Raw genomic sequence first — 15,631 nt, 5'->3', positions numbered from 1 at the left:
ATCCTGTACATTACGAAAGGAACCTATAGCGGTGTAAAGAAATAAACGGAATCAAAACACGCGAGCAGAGAGGGCCGTTGAGAGAACAACCGTCATCACTTCGATGCTAGATCTCGTACAATGCTAAATCGAACTTAGCGTGCCTGCCATCTCTGGTTCCCGCAATTTACTTAGCCGAGATGAGATCCTATATTGCTACGGTGTGATTGGCAGCCTGGACAATAGAGTACCACGTCCATATGTTCGATATTGCATCGATTGAAATTACAAATTCGAGATGAAGTCCGCGCTTCTGAAATGAACAAGACCCAACGTATTAGTACTATGTAGGCAAATAGCCAAGCCCCTCCAGCCAACCAGGGGTATCAGACCGTTTTCATATACTGTACAGACAATAAGGAAGGAGGGGGATATGGGAGAGGATACGGGAAAAGCGTCAATAGGCATCAGTCGTGTATAAATCGTCGGTATATGGTCGTTGGCATCGTTATCGCTATTCGTCGCTGTTGATCACCTGGCCATCCACCAGGATCACCACCGTGATGGTGGCTGCATAAGCCCTTCGCGAACGGCACAGGCCATGCTGTCGATCGGTCAGTCTTGAAATAGAACAAAGACGCGCGAATCTTACCAGGTCGTCTTCACATCCGCCACAATGGCACCCAGGCCCCAATGGGCACACCATGCACGGGCGAGCACCTCATTGTCCGGCACGCCAAACGCCTCAATCACAAGCACCTTGTCTTCGTCGCCGTCCTTGGACACGGGCGGATTCTGCTGCTGGCCCAGAATCCGCGTGCTTCCAAAGTGCACAGTCGGCGACGAGGTCCGGCTATGGCCGTGGCCCTTTCCGTAGGAAGAAGCCGAGTTGGCCCAGTCATGCACGTCGACGACCGTGTCGGCCTTGATGACGGCAAAGGCGTAGTCGAAAAAGAGGGGATGCGGCCCGTTGGAGCAGGGCCACGCGCTGATAAAGGACACGTCAAAGTTGAGACGCAGCGGCCAGGACACCCCGTCTATGGCAAATTGCACCGAGGCGTCGAACCAGCCCGGGCTTTTCGACGTCCCGCCGACGTTGCCACCTGGGCCGTCTGGCTTGGGTGCTGGCCGCAAGCTCAGCAGCTCGATCCGCACAGTGTCGATGATGTTGGTCGGATCCGTCGCTACGAGCTTGTAGTCGGCAATGGGAAACAGCTCCGACGTTGGCCCGAGAGGGTCGGACCGGTCGTTCATCGACACGACATCGTCAACGGTCAGGCGCTGCCGCGGCCGGCGAGACCGGATACGGGCAATCTGTGACCGGCCCAGATCGACAGATGGCCGAGCAGGGCCCACCCAGCCGGCCAGCTCGCGACAGGTCGGAGCAAGCACCTTGCCCACAATCGACGTGGACGTCCAGTACGTGTAGCTGTTGCGGTACTGGAAGCCGCAGTGCGGGTGTATGTGTGTCAGCATCGACAGGTCGTCGGTGGCGCGGTCCGGGTCGATGTCGATGAGTGCGTTCATCAGGACAAACGGATATGTAGGCTGATAGAGGTTAGTCAGGTCCTGAAAGGGGCTTATTCAGTCAAAGTGCTTACTCCCGGCAGGACAAGCCCGCTGAAGAATGCCATAACATGGGAGCTGATCGACTCAAGGCTGCCGTCGGCATCGCGCTGCTTGAGATTGGCCACCATGGCCGCCTGGTTGGGCCACTTCATCGCCCGGGCAAAGCGGCGCAGCAGGCGGATCTGGCGGCTCTTGAGCTTCAACCGCAGCTGCACCTGGTCGGCCGTCTTGCCGTAGCTCTCGATACGCACGTGCTCACGCCAGCGGCGGGCTAGAGCGAGGTCGTACTGCAGCGTCGGCGGCAGCTGCTGCATCAGCTTCTCCTTGGCCCATTCGTCGTGCAGCCGCGACGAGATGCGCAGGTCGAGCTCGATGCTGAGCAGCAGCTGGTGGAAGAAGCGTCCGTACTGCTGGTGGCTGGCCAGGCCGGTGTCGAAGATGAAGCGCGTGACGATCTGGTTGCGCGCCGCCGTAAAGTCGATCCAGTAGTCCGGACGCGAGAGGGCCATGATCAGGTCCGTGATCTGTTTGTCCAACGTGCGCCGCGGACTGGAACCGCGGTCGGGGTCCCGCAGCAGCCGCCGGTACAGGTTCCGGTACAGCCGCTCTTGGTCGTCGTCCTCGAGGCCGTCACGCTGCAGCTCACGCAGCCGCTGGCAGATCTCGATAAGGCTGACGTCACGCGGCCGCACGCCCGAATCCCGCAGGGCGATCGAAGGCGGCTGCACGCCCGACTGGCCGGCCCAGTGGTTGAGCGTGACGGTGCCTGGCCGGCGACCAAAGCAGAAGGCGAAGCTCGGCTGCTCGAGCGTCTCCCACGGGTAAAGCACCGGCAGGTGCGCGCTTCGGGGGGTTTGAGCCGTGCGCATCGTCATAAGCTCCATCATCGAATCGTACAGATCGGCACCGTCGGTGCCGTCGGCCGGGCTTCCGGCGGCCTCTTCTCGCCTCGGCACTCGGTCGCCTCGGCGGCTGCTCAGGCTGCGGTCCCGGCCCAACTGAACGCGGCTTCGCCTCCCGCTTCTGCTGCTGGCCATCGCATCCGGCTGGTTGCCTGACGAGGTCGTGTAGAGCGTGTAGTAGTCGTCTGGGGCATGCGGCACGTCCCGCTTATGGCCGTTGTGGATGGGGGCGCCACGTGCGATGAGCTCCATCGCGCTGCTCAATGGCAGCTCGGCCTTTACCGGCACGCCCCATGGAGGCCATTCGGTCAGCGGGCCGGGCTGCAGGACCACCTGCGACCGGCCGTCCGGGATAACGCTCTCCCTATGCTTTCTCCACGCAGCCGTGGCACCAGGGGGGGCCAGGGGCCCGGGAGGCGCGGGCGTCGCAGGCACACTGGCAGCAGCTGTCGGTGGGGTGGTCCGTCTGCTGGGAACCCTCTCTTTCGACTCTCTCCTCACGCGTTGGCGGGGGAGTGGCTGCTGCTCTGGGATCGTGTTCTGCTTCCGGACCTGGGTCTGCGCGCGGACCAGGCCCCCTTGAGGCCGGACTGGCTGCGACGGTTGGACTGGGGGTGTCTCGACCGTGGGTTCGTCATCTTCTTCTTTCCAGGGCCGTTCCTTTTCCTGGATCCAGAGCCCGCCCGGTCAGACCGCTAGACAGACGTATAAATGGGGAGAGGAAAAGATCGGGGGCCCACTGCAGACTTACAAGTTTGGCTGTCTTTTTTGTGCTGAGGGAGCGTAAGATTCCGCTCCAGAACCGTCGCTTGCTTGGGTGAATCTCGTCGGTGCTCATTGTCGCCCATGGCAATGCAGAAGAGCACAATGTGTGGTGAGATTGAGAGTCGGCCAGGCCGGCTCAACGCGAGCGTGCAGACGCGAGAATGGACCCTCTTTATAGAACGCGAAAGAGGACAAGGCAGAAAAAAGAAGCGAGAGGGGCCTGAAACCGATCACTGCGCCTTGGACATCAGGTTGGCGTCCAACAGGTGGAGCTTGGGCAAAGGCAAACGCCCTGCTGGACAGGGATGAGGATGCGAAATGTGCGTTGTCCGCTGGCTGTCGGGCAGACGGTCAGGGCTGGAGGGTGTGCAGATAAAAAAAAGACCGTTCGTGTAGCTGGCGGTTGCGCTGCCCGGGAGCTATGGTGTCTGAAGAAGAGGCTCGATGTCGAGGTGGTCAAACTCAAGATCGGGATGCGAGATGGGGGCAATGCAGAAGGGAAGGAAGTCGGACGACAGGCGGGGACTACGAGTTCAATAAATGGTTTTACACGTGTTGCGTGCCAGACAAGAGAGTCTATCCCTGGATGGAATCCAAGGGAAGGCGCGACCGCGACGGCGTACGCAGATTAGAATATCTTAATAGCTCTTTTTTAGGTCTATGCACATCAGCTTTTTGGCGCCATCTGCCCACAAGCGAAATATGTTTGAACAAGCGGTCAGACGAGATGGCATGGACGCTGGCGGCTTTTTTTTCGCACCGGTACGCGTGCGTTTGGACGATTCGCAACTCTAATTTTCCGCATCCCGTTGGTGCCGCATGACTATGCAGCTGCCTGCAGTTGCTTGCAGCTGTTGTTCGGGGCCTTTCGGCGCTAGACAAGGCTGTAGTGAGTGGTGTGCTAGTGGCCAAGTGCTGGCGGCCTCTTGTCTTACTCTGTGTTTTCCAGGCGACGGATGAATGGCTTAATAAGCATACTCTAAAACTAGCATGTCTGACTCGAATTGCACGCCTTTACGATCTGTCACCTATCTAATCTGGAAGCCGTAACCTCGCCGTCATATATGTGTATAAGCCATAGTGGTGTTGGTGTCCAGAAGTGTCGCGTTGTCGGCCCATCTCTTGAAGGCAGCACGGTACTGTTAATGTTAGCATCCGAATGCAACACACACACACACACACACTTACTGCAAACACAAAGTTGAGCACCAGCGCCACGACCAGCGCCACCGTTACGACGACCGGCCCGACCATGTTGTCAAAATCACGGCCGCTGCGCGCCACGATCATCTCACGCCGCGTGTGCAGCATGTACGACCCCCAGAAGCCGGCAAAGGCGGCCGCGGTGACGTATGCCACGCCCATGCTCATGGCCACGGCCTGGCTGCCGCTGCTGCCGCTGCCGGCGGCCGTGAAGAGCGCGACGGCCAGACTGCCCAGCAGAATCGAGATGTGCTGCCACTTGAGAAACGTGCGCTCGTTAGCGAGCCAGACCTTGGGCTCAATCCGTAGCGGTCCCGCGTTCTTCAGCCACTCCGTCGGCTCCCTCACGCCCTCGGGCAGCTCGGGGCCACGGTCCTTGGCCCGGTGCCAGCTGGCGTAGCGCGTCATCGAGAAGGATGGGAGGACCGACGAGATGGTGCCGTACGATGCAGTGGGTGCATGCGACTCGTTGGCACCGGGGATCTCGCTGACTGCCGACTCCCCATTCTCGCCAGCCCCCCCAGTCCCCCCAGTCCCCCCAGTCCCCCCAGTCCCCCCAGTCCCTCCACGCACCGCCACCCGCTTCGCGATCGATGCCTCGGCCGCCAGCTTGTCCGCCAGGTACGACGCCGACTTGACGGCCGGCGAGCTCCGCATCGGCTTGTACGAGCCCTGCTTGCCCGTCGTGCCCAGCAAGCTGCCGACTGCCTGTTCGTCGGCCGCCCGCTGCGCCCGCCGCAGCTCCTCCTCGGCAAACGCCTCCTGTGGGTCGCGGCGGATGTCGCGCTCCAGGTCGCCGATCCAGAACGGCAAGCGGTTCACGTAGTCGTCAAACAACACGGCCGCGCCGTGCACAAACTTGCTAAAGTGCGGCGCCGCGTGCAATAGATGCGAGGCCATCAGGTCCTCGACCCAGGCCGGCCGCTGCTTGCGCGCACTCTCGCCCTCGCGCAGCTTGATCTCCAGCACGGCAAAGGGGAAGCGTGAGACGTCGCTCGGCGGCAGATCGCCAAACGGATACGTCACCGTGCCGGCGTCAATATCGCGGCGATGCCATTCGGCCGCATCACGACACGGCCGCCCACGGTCTAGGTTGTCCTCGCGGATAAAGGCCAGCGATGTGTCGATGGACACGCGCACCCGGTCGTCGGCTGGCTTTTGAAACGCCGTCCGCACGTAGTTGGCCCGCAGCACAGGTTCCAGATGCTTCTGGCTCACCAACGCCTGGATCGCCTCGGCCGTCTGACGGAACGCTGCCACCTCGGCCGGCCGCTCGCCCTGCCGCTCCATCTTCTGCATGCTCTTCTCCATGCCGTACTTTCCCTCCAGGAACAGCTGGATGTACTTGTCCTTGATCGGGATCCGGTGCTCCTCGCTCGTCCCGTCCTTGCGCACCACCTTCTCGTCCAGGAAGATCTCCGGCTTCGTCGCTAGTTGCCCGTACCACCGCAGCCGCAGCGACGTCGCGTCCCCGCTCGGCTCCAGCTTGTTGTTGTACAGCTCAAACTTGCTGTTGTCAAAGTATAGCGACGTCACCGTCGGGTCTGCCGTGGCATCAGCTTCTTTGGCCGATGAGTCGCTATACACCAGTGCCGGCAGGTGGCGCAGCACCATTGTCTTGACCTCGAGCAGGTTATCGGGATGGACCCAGTCTGTAAGTTGGTTAGAACGGAAGGAGAAAGGGAAGGAGAAAGGGAAGGAGGAAAGGAAGAAAGAAAAAAAAAAAGAAAAAAAAAAGAAAAAAAAAGAAGGAAAAGAAAAAAAAAAAAATTTCCAAGACGCCCTGAAAACCTACACTTGTGTGCCGTGTACACTCCCCCGTTGACCTTCTCCTGCGGCGTCTCCAGGTCGATCGGATGTGTCTCCTCCGGGTTCAGGTACTGGTGCACTGCCTCGTACATGAGCGACAGCTTGGCCAGCAGCGGCGAGTAGCCTGCCTCCGAGTTGAACGGCCGCCGCGTCAGGCTGACCTGCATCATCGGCCGGATCCGGTAGTGGTTGCCGCGCTTGCGATCGTGCTTCTTGGCAATCTTGAGGAAGCCGGTGTAGTTGAGCCCGCTGTAGCGCTTGAGCTCACGGATCTCGTTGGTGATGCTGTCCAGCTCCGTCTCGATCGCCCGCACCCGCTGCAGCGCGATCTCGCTCTTCGCCTCTCCCTCGGCCTCGGCCGTGGTCTCGTCGCTGGCCGGCGTCAGGTCCTTGAGCTTCTCAAACGCCGCGTCGGTCCGCTCGCGCAGCGCATTCGACTGGCTCTCCTGAAAGCGGGCCACCTTCTCGAGCTGCCCGTTGAAGATCTCGTCGCAGAAGCGGTTCTCGTCCTCGTCGGTCCAGCTCATCTCGCCGCCCTCGGCGTCGGATCCCTCGTCCTCGTCATCGCGGAGCAGCCGTTTCAGCTTGGTGTAGTCGATGTACGCGTCTTTCCACGGAGGATAGACCGACTCGCGGAGAGTCTTGCCGAAGCGCATGGTGACGAGATGGGTTCGATGTCGCGGCACGGCCGGGAGTGGAGGTTTCAGCGTGGCGGAGGGAAGAAAGAATTGACACGCAATGGGGCGACACCAAGGGTTGTCGTTGTTCTACATACTAATACGCCGTGAGCGAAATCGTTCCAGAGCTTGTCTTCTCCACCTCAGCTATTCGTCTGCTGAGCCCATTTGATTGGCCTATCAGAAGGGTGCATGTGCACACGTGCGGAGTAAATTTTATTTGCGTGCTTGATTATGTAAGCTTATATTTCTGGCTCGCACGTGACAGTTGCACGTCCACCCATTGCAACAGGTCACACAAGACACCCAACTGCTGGAAACACTTTTCAATAAAGTACACAGAGCTTCCTAGATATATACACGAACAAAACCAAGTATGCAATGATGCGAAATGCGTAGCCCTCACACCCGGCTGAGACCAAACGCGGATGAACCGACCGCCCCCATTTTATGACAACGAAAAGGAAAGCAGAAAGCAGAGAACAGAAGCACACAGTCACAACATCACGCCATTGCCGCAAAAATCTCCTGTGCGGTCCGCTTGACGATGCCGCCCGTGACCGGCAGGCTGGTGGACTGCATCAGGAACAGATCGCACTCGCGGGCTGCCTGTCGGCCCTCGTTGATGCCCCAGACGATGAGTGACTGGCCGCGGCGGCAGTCGCCGGCGGCGAAGATGCCGGGCACGCTGGTAGCGTACTGGCCCGGGGGTGTCTTGACGTTCTTGCGGGCGTCCTTTTCGATCTCGTCGCCGAGCACGCGGGCCTCGGGTCCGAGGAAGCCCATGGCCAGCAAGACCAGGTCGGCCAGGAAGAATTGCTCGGAGCCCTCGACCTTCTTCATGTCCCAGCCGCCGGCGGCCGAGCGCGTCCACTCGACCCGCTGCGTCTGGATGCCCTTGACCCGGCCGTTGCCGTCGTCGACGAAGCTCTCCGACATGATGCAGTACTCGCGCGGGTCCTTGCCGTGGTGCTGTCGCACCTCCGTGTGTCCGTAGTCGACGCGGTACACGCGCGGCCACTGCGGCCACGGGTTGTCACGTGCCCGCTCGGCCGGCGGCTGCGGCAGCAGCTCAAAGTTGGTCACCGACTTGGCTCCGTGTCGCAGCGACGTGCCGATGCAGTCGTTGCCCGTGTCACCACCGCCAATCACCACCACGTCCTTGTCCTTGGCCGAGATGTACGACCCGTCTGCCAGCTCCGAGTCCAGCAGCGACTTGGTGTTGCGGTGCAGAAACTGCATCGCAAAGTGGATGCCCTCCAGGTTGCGTCCGGGAATCGGCAGGTCCCGTCCCACTGTCGCGCCTGTCGCGATGATCACCGCATCGTTGGTCGCCTTGAGGCTCGTCAGCGTCAGCCCGTCCTCGCCCACCGCCACGCCCAGCTTGAAGTCGATGCCTTCGGCCGCCATAAAGTCCGTCCGCCGCTTCACGATCCGCTTGTCCAGCTTCATGTTCGGAATTCCGTACATCAGCAGTCCGCCCGCCCGGTCTGCCCGCTCGTACACCGTCACCGAGTGGCCTGCCCGGTTCAGCTGGTCGGCCGCTGCCAGGCCGGCCGGCCCTGAGCCGATGATCGCCACCTTCTTGCCCGTGCGCACGGGCGGCGGCGTCGGCACCATCCAGCCCATCTCGAAGCCGCGGTCGATGATGGCGCACTCGATCGACTTGATGCCCACCGGGTCCTCGTTGATGCCCAGCACGCACGCGCCCTCGCATGGCGCCGGACACACGCGTCCCGTAAACTCGGGGAAGTTGTTCGTCATCAACAGCCGGTTCAGCGCGTCCTGCCACTGGTTCTGGAACACGAGCTCGTTCCACTTCGGAATGATGTTGGACAGCGGGCAGCCCGAGTCCGACTGGCAGAACGGCACGCCGCAGTCCATGCAGCGCGCTGCCTGGTACTTGAGCTCGTCCTCGTCCAGCCGGCTCGACAGCTCCGCCCAGTCCTTGACCCGCGTCTTGGCCGGCCGGTACTTCTCTGCCCGCCGGTGGTACTTCATGAAGCCGCGCGTCTTGTCCAGCACCAGCTTCTTCTTCTTGTCTGCCGCCTGGTCACCCACGCTGTCCTCCAGGTCCTGCAGCTTGCCATGCGATGCCGCTGCCGACGCCTTCGGCTTCGTCTCCTTCTCCTTGGCCGCCGAGATCTTCGGCAGGCTGTACTCAGCCCGCTTGGCCTCGGCCGCCTTGGCTGCCTCCTCCAGTAGGTGGTGCTTGTAGTCGATCGGCAGCACCTTGACAAACCGCCGCAGCGCCCGGCTAAAGTCCACCAGGATCCGGGCCGCCAGCTCCGAGCCGGTGTAGTGGTGGTGGTCCTCGATCAGACCGCGCACAAACGCAATGTCCTCGGGGTCCTCCACGCCCGACGCCTCCACCATCTCCGTGTTGAGCTTGCCGAGGAAGTCGTTGTTGACGTCCATCACGTACGCGATGCCGCCCGACATGCCGGCCGCAAAGTTGCGGCCCGTGCTGCCTAGAATCAGCACCCGACCGCCCGTCATGTACTCGCAGCCGTGGTCGCCCACGCCCTCCACCACCGCCGTAGCACCCGAGTTGCGCACGGCAAACCGTTCGGCCGCCACGCCGCGGAAGAAGCACGTGCCGCTTGTCGCTCCGTACAGACACACGTTGCCGATCAGCACGTTCTCCTCGGCCCGGAACACGGCCGAGCGCGGTGGGTAGACGATCAGACGGCCACCCGACAGGCCCTTGCCGACATAGTCGTTGGCGTCGCCCTCCAGCTCGAGCGTCACGCCCGACGCCAAGAACGCGCCAAACGACTGGCCTGCCGAGCCCTTGATGTTGACGTGCACCGTGTCGGTCGGCAGACCGGCCTCGCCGAACCGCTTCGAGATGTGGTACGACAGCGACGTGCCCATGGCCCGGTCCGTGTTCACAATGTCACATTCGATGCGCGACGGCACGCCCTTGTCCAGCGTCAGCTCGGCCTCCGAGATCAGCTTGTTGTCCAGCCGCACGTGCAGTCGGTGGTCCTGTTTGCGCACGTTGAACGTGGCCACACCCGGTCGCAGCTTGTGGGCCGGCGTCAGGATCAGCGACAGGTCAATGTTCTGCGTCTTTCTGGTGCGCAGGTCGTCGCGGACCTTGAGCATCTCCACGTGCCCAATCATCTCGTTGACCGTGCGGAAGCCAAGCTTAGCCATGATGGCCCGCAGCTCGTTCGCAATGTAGTAAAAGAAGTTGATCACGTGCTCTGGCGTTCCCTTAAACTTCTTGCGCAGCTCCGGATCCTGCGTTGCGATGCCTACTGGGCACGTATTCAAGTGGCACTTCCTCATCATGATACAGCCCATGGCGATCAGAGGAGTTGTAGCGAAGCCCCATTCTTCCGCGCCCAGCAGACAGGCCATGGCGACATCGCGGCCGGTCCGCAGCTGGCCGTCCGTCTGCACGACAACGCGGCCGCGCAAGTCGTTGAGCACCAGCGTCTGGTGGGTCTCGGCCAGGCCCAGCTCCCACGGCAGGCCGGCGTACTTGATGCCGGTCCAGCGTGAGGCGCCGGTGCCGCCATCGTGGCCGGAGATCAGGATGTGGTCGGCCTTGGCCTTAGCCACACCCGAAGCCACAATCCCCACTCCGGTCTCGGAAACGAGTTTCACCGAGACACGTGACCGCGGGCTGGAACACTTCAAGTCGTAGATCAGCTGCTTCAGGTCCTCGATCGAGTAGATGTCGTGGTGCGGCGGCGGCGAGATCAGGCCGACGCCCGGAGTCGAATGGCGCGTGCGTGCAATCGACTTGCTGACCTTGTGGCCCGGCAGCTCGCCGCCCTCGCCCGGCTTGGCGCCCTGGGCCATCTTGATCTGCAGCTCGTCCGAGTCGGCCAGATAGGCTGACGTGACGCCGAAGCGGCCCGATGCCACCTGCTTGATGGCCGACCGCATCGTGTCGCCATTCTCCATCACCTGCGACCGCTCCGGGTCCTCACCGCCCTCGCCTGTGTTGGACTTGCCACCGAGCCGGTTCATCGCGATCGCCAGCGTCGAATGCGCCTCCATGGCGATGGAGCCATACGACATGGCTCCCGTGCAGAACCGCCGCACAATTTCGGTCCACGGCTCGACCTGGTCGATCGGCACCGGCGTGGCCTCGTCAAACTTAAAGTCTAGCATGCCGCGCAGCGTGCAGGCCTTGATCTGCTCGTACTCAGACCGCGAGTATGCCTCGTACGACTTGTCGTTCTTCGTCCGCACGGCGTCCTGGATGTTTGCAATCGACGTCGGGTCGTTGATGTGCGCCTCGCCGCCGTCGCGCCAGTGGTACTCGCCCGACTCCGTCAGCCCTGGCACCGTGGACGTCAACCGCGACGGGAAGCCGCGCTCGTGGAACCGGAACGCATCTTCGGCGATCAGCTCAAACGTCACGCCCTTGATGCGTGTCGCTGTGCCCTTGAAACAGCGCTCTACCACCTCGTCGTCCACGCCGAGCGCCTCAAAGATCTGCGCGCCCTTGTAGCTGGCCAGCGTCGAGATGCCCATCTTGCTCATCACCTTGAGGATCCCGCCGTCGCACGAGTGCTTGTAGTTCTGGATCAGCTGCTCGTCGCTGAGCTTGGCCTTGAGCAGCTTCTCGCGGTTCAGCTTCATGATGCACTCCATCGCCAAGTACGGATTGATCGCGTCAGCGCCGTAACCCAGCAGCACGCACAGGTGGTGCACCTCACGAGCCTCCGCCGTCTCCACCACGATCGCAGCCCGCGACCGCCACTTGTTCGATACCAGGTGATGGTGCACCATGCCCGATGCCAGCAGCGCTGACACCGACACCCGATCGGCCGACGTGTTGCGGTCCGACAGCACAATCACCCGGTCGTGGCTCTCGATCGCCGCCGTCGTCTGTCGGCAGATCTCGTCCAGGTGGCGCACATAGCCGTCCACGCCCTCCTTCTTCGGAAACGTCAGGTCGATCGTGCGCACCGTCCAGGCCGCGTGCAGCTGTGCCATGTTCTTGATCGCATTCAGCTCCGGGATCGACAGCACCGGGCTCGGCAGCAGCAGTCGGTTGCACTGCGTCGCGTCCATCTCCAGCAGGTTGCCCTGCGGGCCCACGTAGCACTCTAGCGACATCACAATCGACTCGCGGATCGGGTCGATCGGCGGGTTCGTCACCTGCGCAAACAGCTGCCGGAAGTACTCGTACAGCAGCCGTGGACCGGGCGAGAGGCACGCCAGCGGTGCGTCGTTACCCATCGACCCCAGTGCCTCCTTCTCGTCCGATGCCATGGGTGCCAGCAGCAGACTGACCTGTTCGTATGTGTAGCCAAACGCCTGCAACAGCGGGTCCGTCTGCACTGTCGAGTCGTCCGGCTTGGCCGCCAACCCCATCGTCTTCTGCTCTTCCAACGTCTGCAGGACCGTCGGCAGCGTCACCAGCTCCTGGTCCAGCCACGACCGGAAGTCGTGCCGGCTCGACACCGCTGCCTTGAGCTCCGAGTCGTCAATCAGCCGTCCAGCCACCGTATCCACCAGCAGCATGCGTCCCGGCATCAGCCGCCCCTTTTGAATCACCCGCTCCGGCTCCACCAGGATCGTGCCCACCTCCGACGCACAGATGATCCGGTCGTCGTCCAGGATGTAGTACCGGCACGGCCGCAGTCCGTTGCGGTCCAGGTTGGCGCCGCAGAATCGCCCGTCGGCAAAGGTGAAGAGTGCCGGCCCGTCCCACGGCTCCATCTGACAGGCTGCCCACTCGTAGAACGCCGCCTTCTTCGGGTCCATGTGTGTGTTGCCTTGCCACGCCTCCGGGATCATCAGCATCACCGCCTCCGGCAGCGAAAGCACTCCGTTGATCGTCAGCAGCTCCAGCACGTTGTCAAACGCCGCCGAGTCCGATCCGCCGTCCTCCACTACCGGGAACAGCTGCTCCAGCTCGTCGCCAAACACGTCCGACTGCATCACACCCTCGCGCGCTCGCATCCAGTTCTTGTTGCCGCGCAGCGTGTTGATCTCGCCGTTGTGGGCTGCCCAACGCAGCGGCTGCGCCCGGTCCCACGACGGGAACGTGTTGGTCGAGAAGCGCGAGTGCACCAGCGCAAAGTGCGCCTCGTAGTCCGCGTTGACCAGGTCGTGGTAGTACTGGTACACTTGCACCGGTGCCAGCTGGCCCTTGTACACAATGTTCTTGTTTGACAGCGAGCAGAGGTAGAACCAGTTGTGCAGCCCGATCGTGTGTGTTGCCCGCTTGCGCAGCACAAACAGCTGGATCTCAAACTTGCGCGAGTCGAACTTGGCCGCGTCTGTCGTCTCCGGCACCACACCCGAACCGTACGCCGACTGCAGCACCACAAACGGCTGCAGGATGATCGGCTCGCGCGAAGCTGCCGCAGGACCCAGCAGGCTCGAATCCACCGGTGGCTCTCGCCATCCCAGCACTCGCAGGCCCAAAGACTCGGCAATGTCTTCCAACTGCCGCTTGGACTCCTGAAGCGTCTCCGGGTCCGGCTTGAAGAACAGGTTGCCCACCGCGTACTGGCCCGGCGGTGGCAGCTCAATGTTCGCATCACGCCCAAAGTTCTTCACGAAGAACTTGTGCGGGATCGACGTCATCACACCCGCACCATCACCATCACGAGCATCCGACCCAACAGCGCCCCGATGGGTCATGTTGCAGAGCAGATTGCGCGCATCGCTGACAATCTTGTGGCTCGCCACACCCTTGATGTTGCTGCACGATTTTTTGTTAGTACCGGGAAAAGGAGAAAGAAAAGGAAAAGGAAAAGAGAAGTATAAAAGAAACTCACCAGGCGAAACCGACACCGCAGGCATCTTTCTCGAAGCTGGGGTCGTACAGACCCTGCTTCACCGGCAGAGCACCAGCCCATGAGCTGTTGTTGTCCGTCTGATACTCATAGGGATGGTATTCTTCGGCCGCGGCGTCGTTGTGGATGTTTCGATCGTCGAATTCGGCCGTCAGTCCCATGCTAGGCAAGCCTTTGCGAGAAGAGCGACGGGCAGAGTTCAAATAGATGAAAGATATAAAACAGAGCAGGATGTACTGCTCGGCAGATAAATCTGAATTTGTAACTGAGTCTGTTAGTTCTTGCGCCAAATTCAAGTCAAAAACCTCAGTCCAGTCTAGTCAATTCATTCCAATCTCATTCGATTCAGTCCGGTCCGATCCAGTTGCCCTCGATTGTCATGTATAAGCAGGCCGAGTGAAGGAAGGCCCACACGGTGGCAAAAAAGTTGATGCAGCCAGAGACAAAGATAAAGGAGAGTGGGGCCATTGTTGAGACATGTCGTTCTGCTTTCAAAGAAAAAGCGAGACAGCCTTCGATGCCGCGACACGATAGGCACCGACCAATCAGAATCGCGCAATTGTGTTGACCAATTGGAAGCTTCAGAGTTTGGGAGAGGGGTCCGATTTTTGCTTCCCTTTCCGTCTGCTTGTCGTTCCTCTTTCTTCGCAGAAGGCCGCAGAACAGGTTTTCTCCGATTGCATTGACATCATTCGTCGATTGGGAAACAGAGGGGAAAACAACAAAAAAGGCTAGTCGAGTTCTGCACCCCTGTAGAAAAAAATGGGGAGCCAGCGGGAAGAAAGAGTTCGAAAGGCCAAAGGACGAATCAGGACGCCGCAAAAAAACATGCGCCGCCTAATTCTGGGGTTTTGTAATGCAGCAGCGGGTGCACCCCTCGAGGTCCAATTCTCCAAGCCTCCGGTCTCTGGGGGCTCTCTCTCACGGTGGGACTTGATTTGCGCTTGCTTCCGCTCTCATGCAGCATCTCTGCCGTCCAGCTGATCGTGTCATGCAAGTGCCTGTTCTGCTTCGGTACTTGGAGCCAAAGCATGCCTCCTCAAGACCAGTCCGGGATGGCACGGGTCGCATGGTGTGCCCCGATTACCGTGCTGGTGGACGTGTGCCATCGGGCGGAAAGACGAAAAAGAAAGAAGAGAGCCTTACCTTTTTGTGGCCCGTTGGAGATCCGGGCGAGAGAGGGTGCCTCAGCAGCAAGAAAAAAAGTGCGGAAACGGATACCGGTATCACGATATTTCCGGATTGGGTATATAATGTCTCGGCAAAGCAGATGCACAAGCAGGCTGGTATCGGCTGGCGAGAGGGCGAGAAAGAAGTAAGAGGAGAGAGGGAGAGGGGAAGAAAAAGAGAGAAGAAGAAAGGGGGAAAAAAAGGTTGAAGAGGGGGGGAAGGGGGGCGAAGAGCAGCTTATATGGATCAGGCATGAAGGGGGATATGAAGGAGCAGCAGGCCGGACTAGGATGGATGGAACAGGACCGACACACATCCACGGCTACAGGATGGGGGTGGACTGTGGATAGGCCTCTGGTGTGGGCTTATTAGACGACCCTCGCCGGGTCGAACGGTGTCGGAGCTGGTCTTTTTTTTCTCGCGTCTGTCAAGCTTCCTAGCGAGTCAGCGATGGGGAATTGATAAAGCGAAAGGAAGGGAAAAAAAAACAGTTAACGCCGGCCGAAGAGCATGTGGAAGATGGCGCTTGGGGCAAAAAGATACGCTAGAAGTGGGGGAACAGTGGAGAGATGTCTCCCACACCAAGCCTGCAGGCCGGCACAGAACCATGCGGTTTTTGGGGCGACAAGCCCAGCCGGCCAACCATACAACACGCCCGAGCCCTGGCTATGATCACAAAATACGATTTCGGGCAATAGTACGTGCAAGCCCTGGGGTCGTGACGGCCGGCCGCGGGATGGTGCACAATGGGGGTCATGTGATATGGACTGTCACCTTTTTC

General features: G+C 60.6%; 3 protein-coding genes across 3 annotated transcripts; all 3 read right to left on the bottom strand.

The window, feature by feature from the left end:
- Positions 1-493: 493 nt before the first annotated feature.
- CMQ_4727 (uncharacterized protein) lies at positions 494-3,288 on the bottom strand (the record flags this gene model as incomplete). The annotated part of the gene is made up of 4 exons (XM_014312883.1): positions 494-560; positions 632-1,527; positions 1,581-3,116; positions 3,202-3,288. 4 exons carry the CDS (start codon positions 3,286-3,288, stop codon positions 494-496), a joined length of 2,586 nt encoding a protein of 861 aa, XP_014168358.1.
- Positions 3,289-4,273: 985 nt separating this feature from the next.
- On the bottom strand, positions 4,274-6,883 carry CMQ_4452 (spx domain containing protein; the record flags this gene model as incomplete). Its single annotated transcript, XM_014312608.1, has 3 exons — positions 4,274-4,354; positions 4,413-6,070; positions 6,214-6,883. The coding sequence occupies 3 exons, from the start codon at positions 6,881-6,883 to the stop codon at positions 4,274-4,276; spliced, it is 2,409 nt and encodes an 802-aa protein (XP_014168083.1).
- A 525-nt stretch (positions 6,884-7,408) lies between these two features.
- On the bottom strand, positions 7,409-13,841 carry CMQ_4675 (glutamate synthase; the record flags this gene model as incomplete). The annotated part of the gene is made up of 2 exons (XM_014312831.1): positions 7,409-13,586; positions 13,663-13,841. 2 exons carry the CDS (start codon positions 13,839-13,841, stop codon positions 7,409-7,411), a joined length of 6,357 nt encoding a protein of 2,118 aa, XP_014168306.1.
- Between the last annotated feature and the right edge of the window lie 1,790 nt (positions 13,842-15,631).

Source organism: Grosmannia clavigera, assembly GCF_000143105.1.
Source record: "Grosmannia clavigera kw1407 unplaced genomic scaffold GCSC_97, whole genome shotgun sequence".
Classification (NCBI taxonomy): domain Eukaryota; kingdom Fungi; phylum Ascomycota; class Sordariomycetes; order Ophiostomatales; family Ophiostomataceae; genus Leptographium; species Leptographium clavigerum.
Note: the sequence above shows the minus strand (reverse complement) of the source record. Positions and strands in the feature narration are given on the sequence as shown.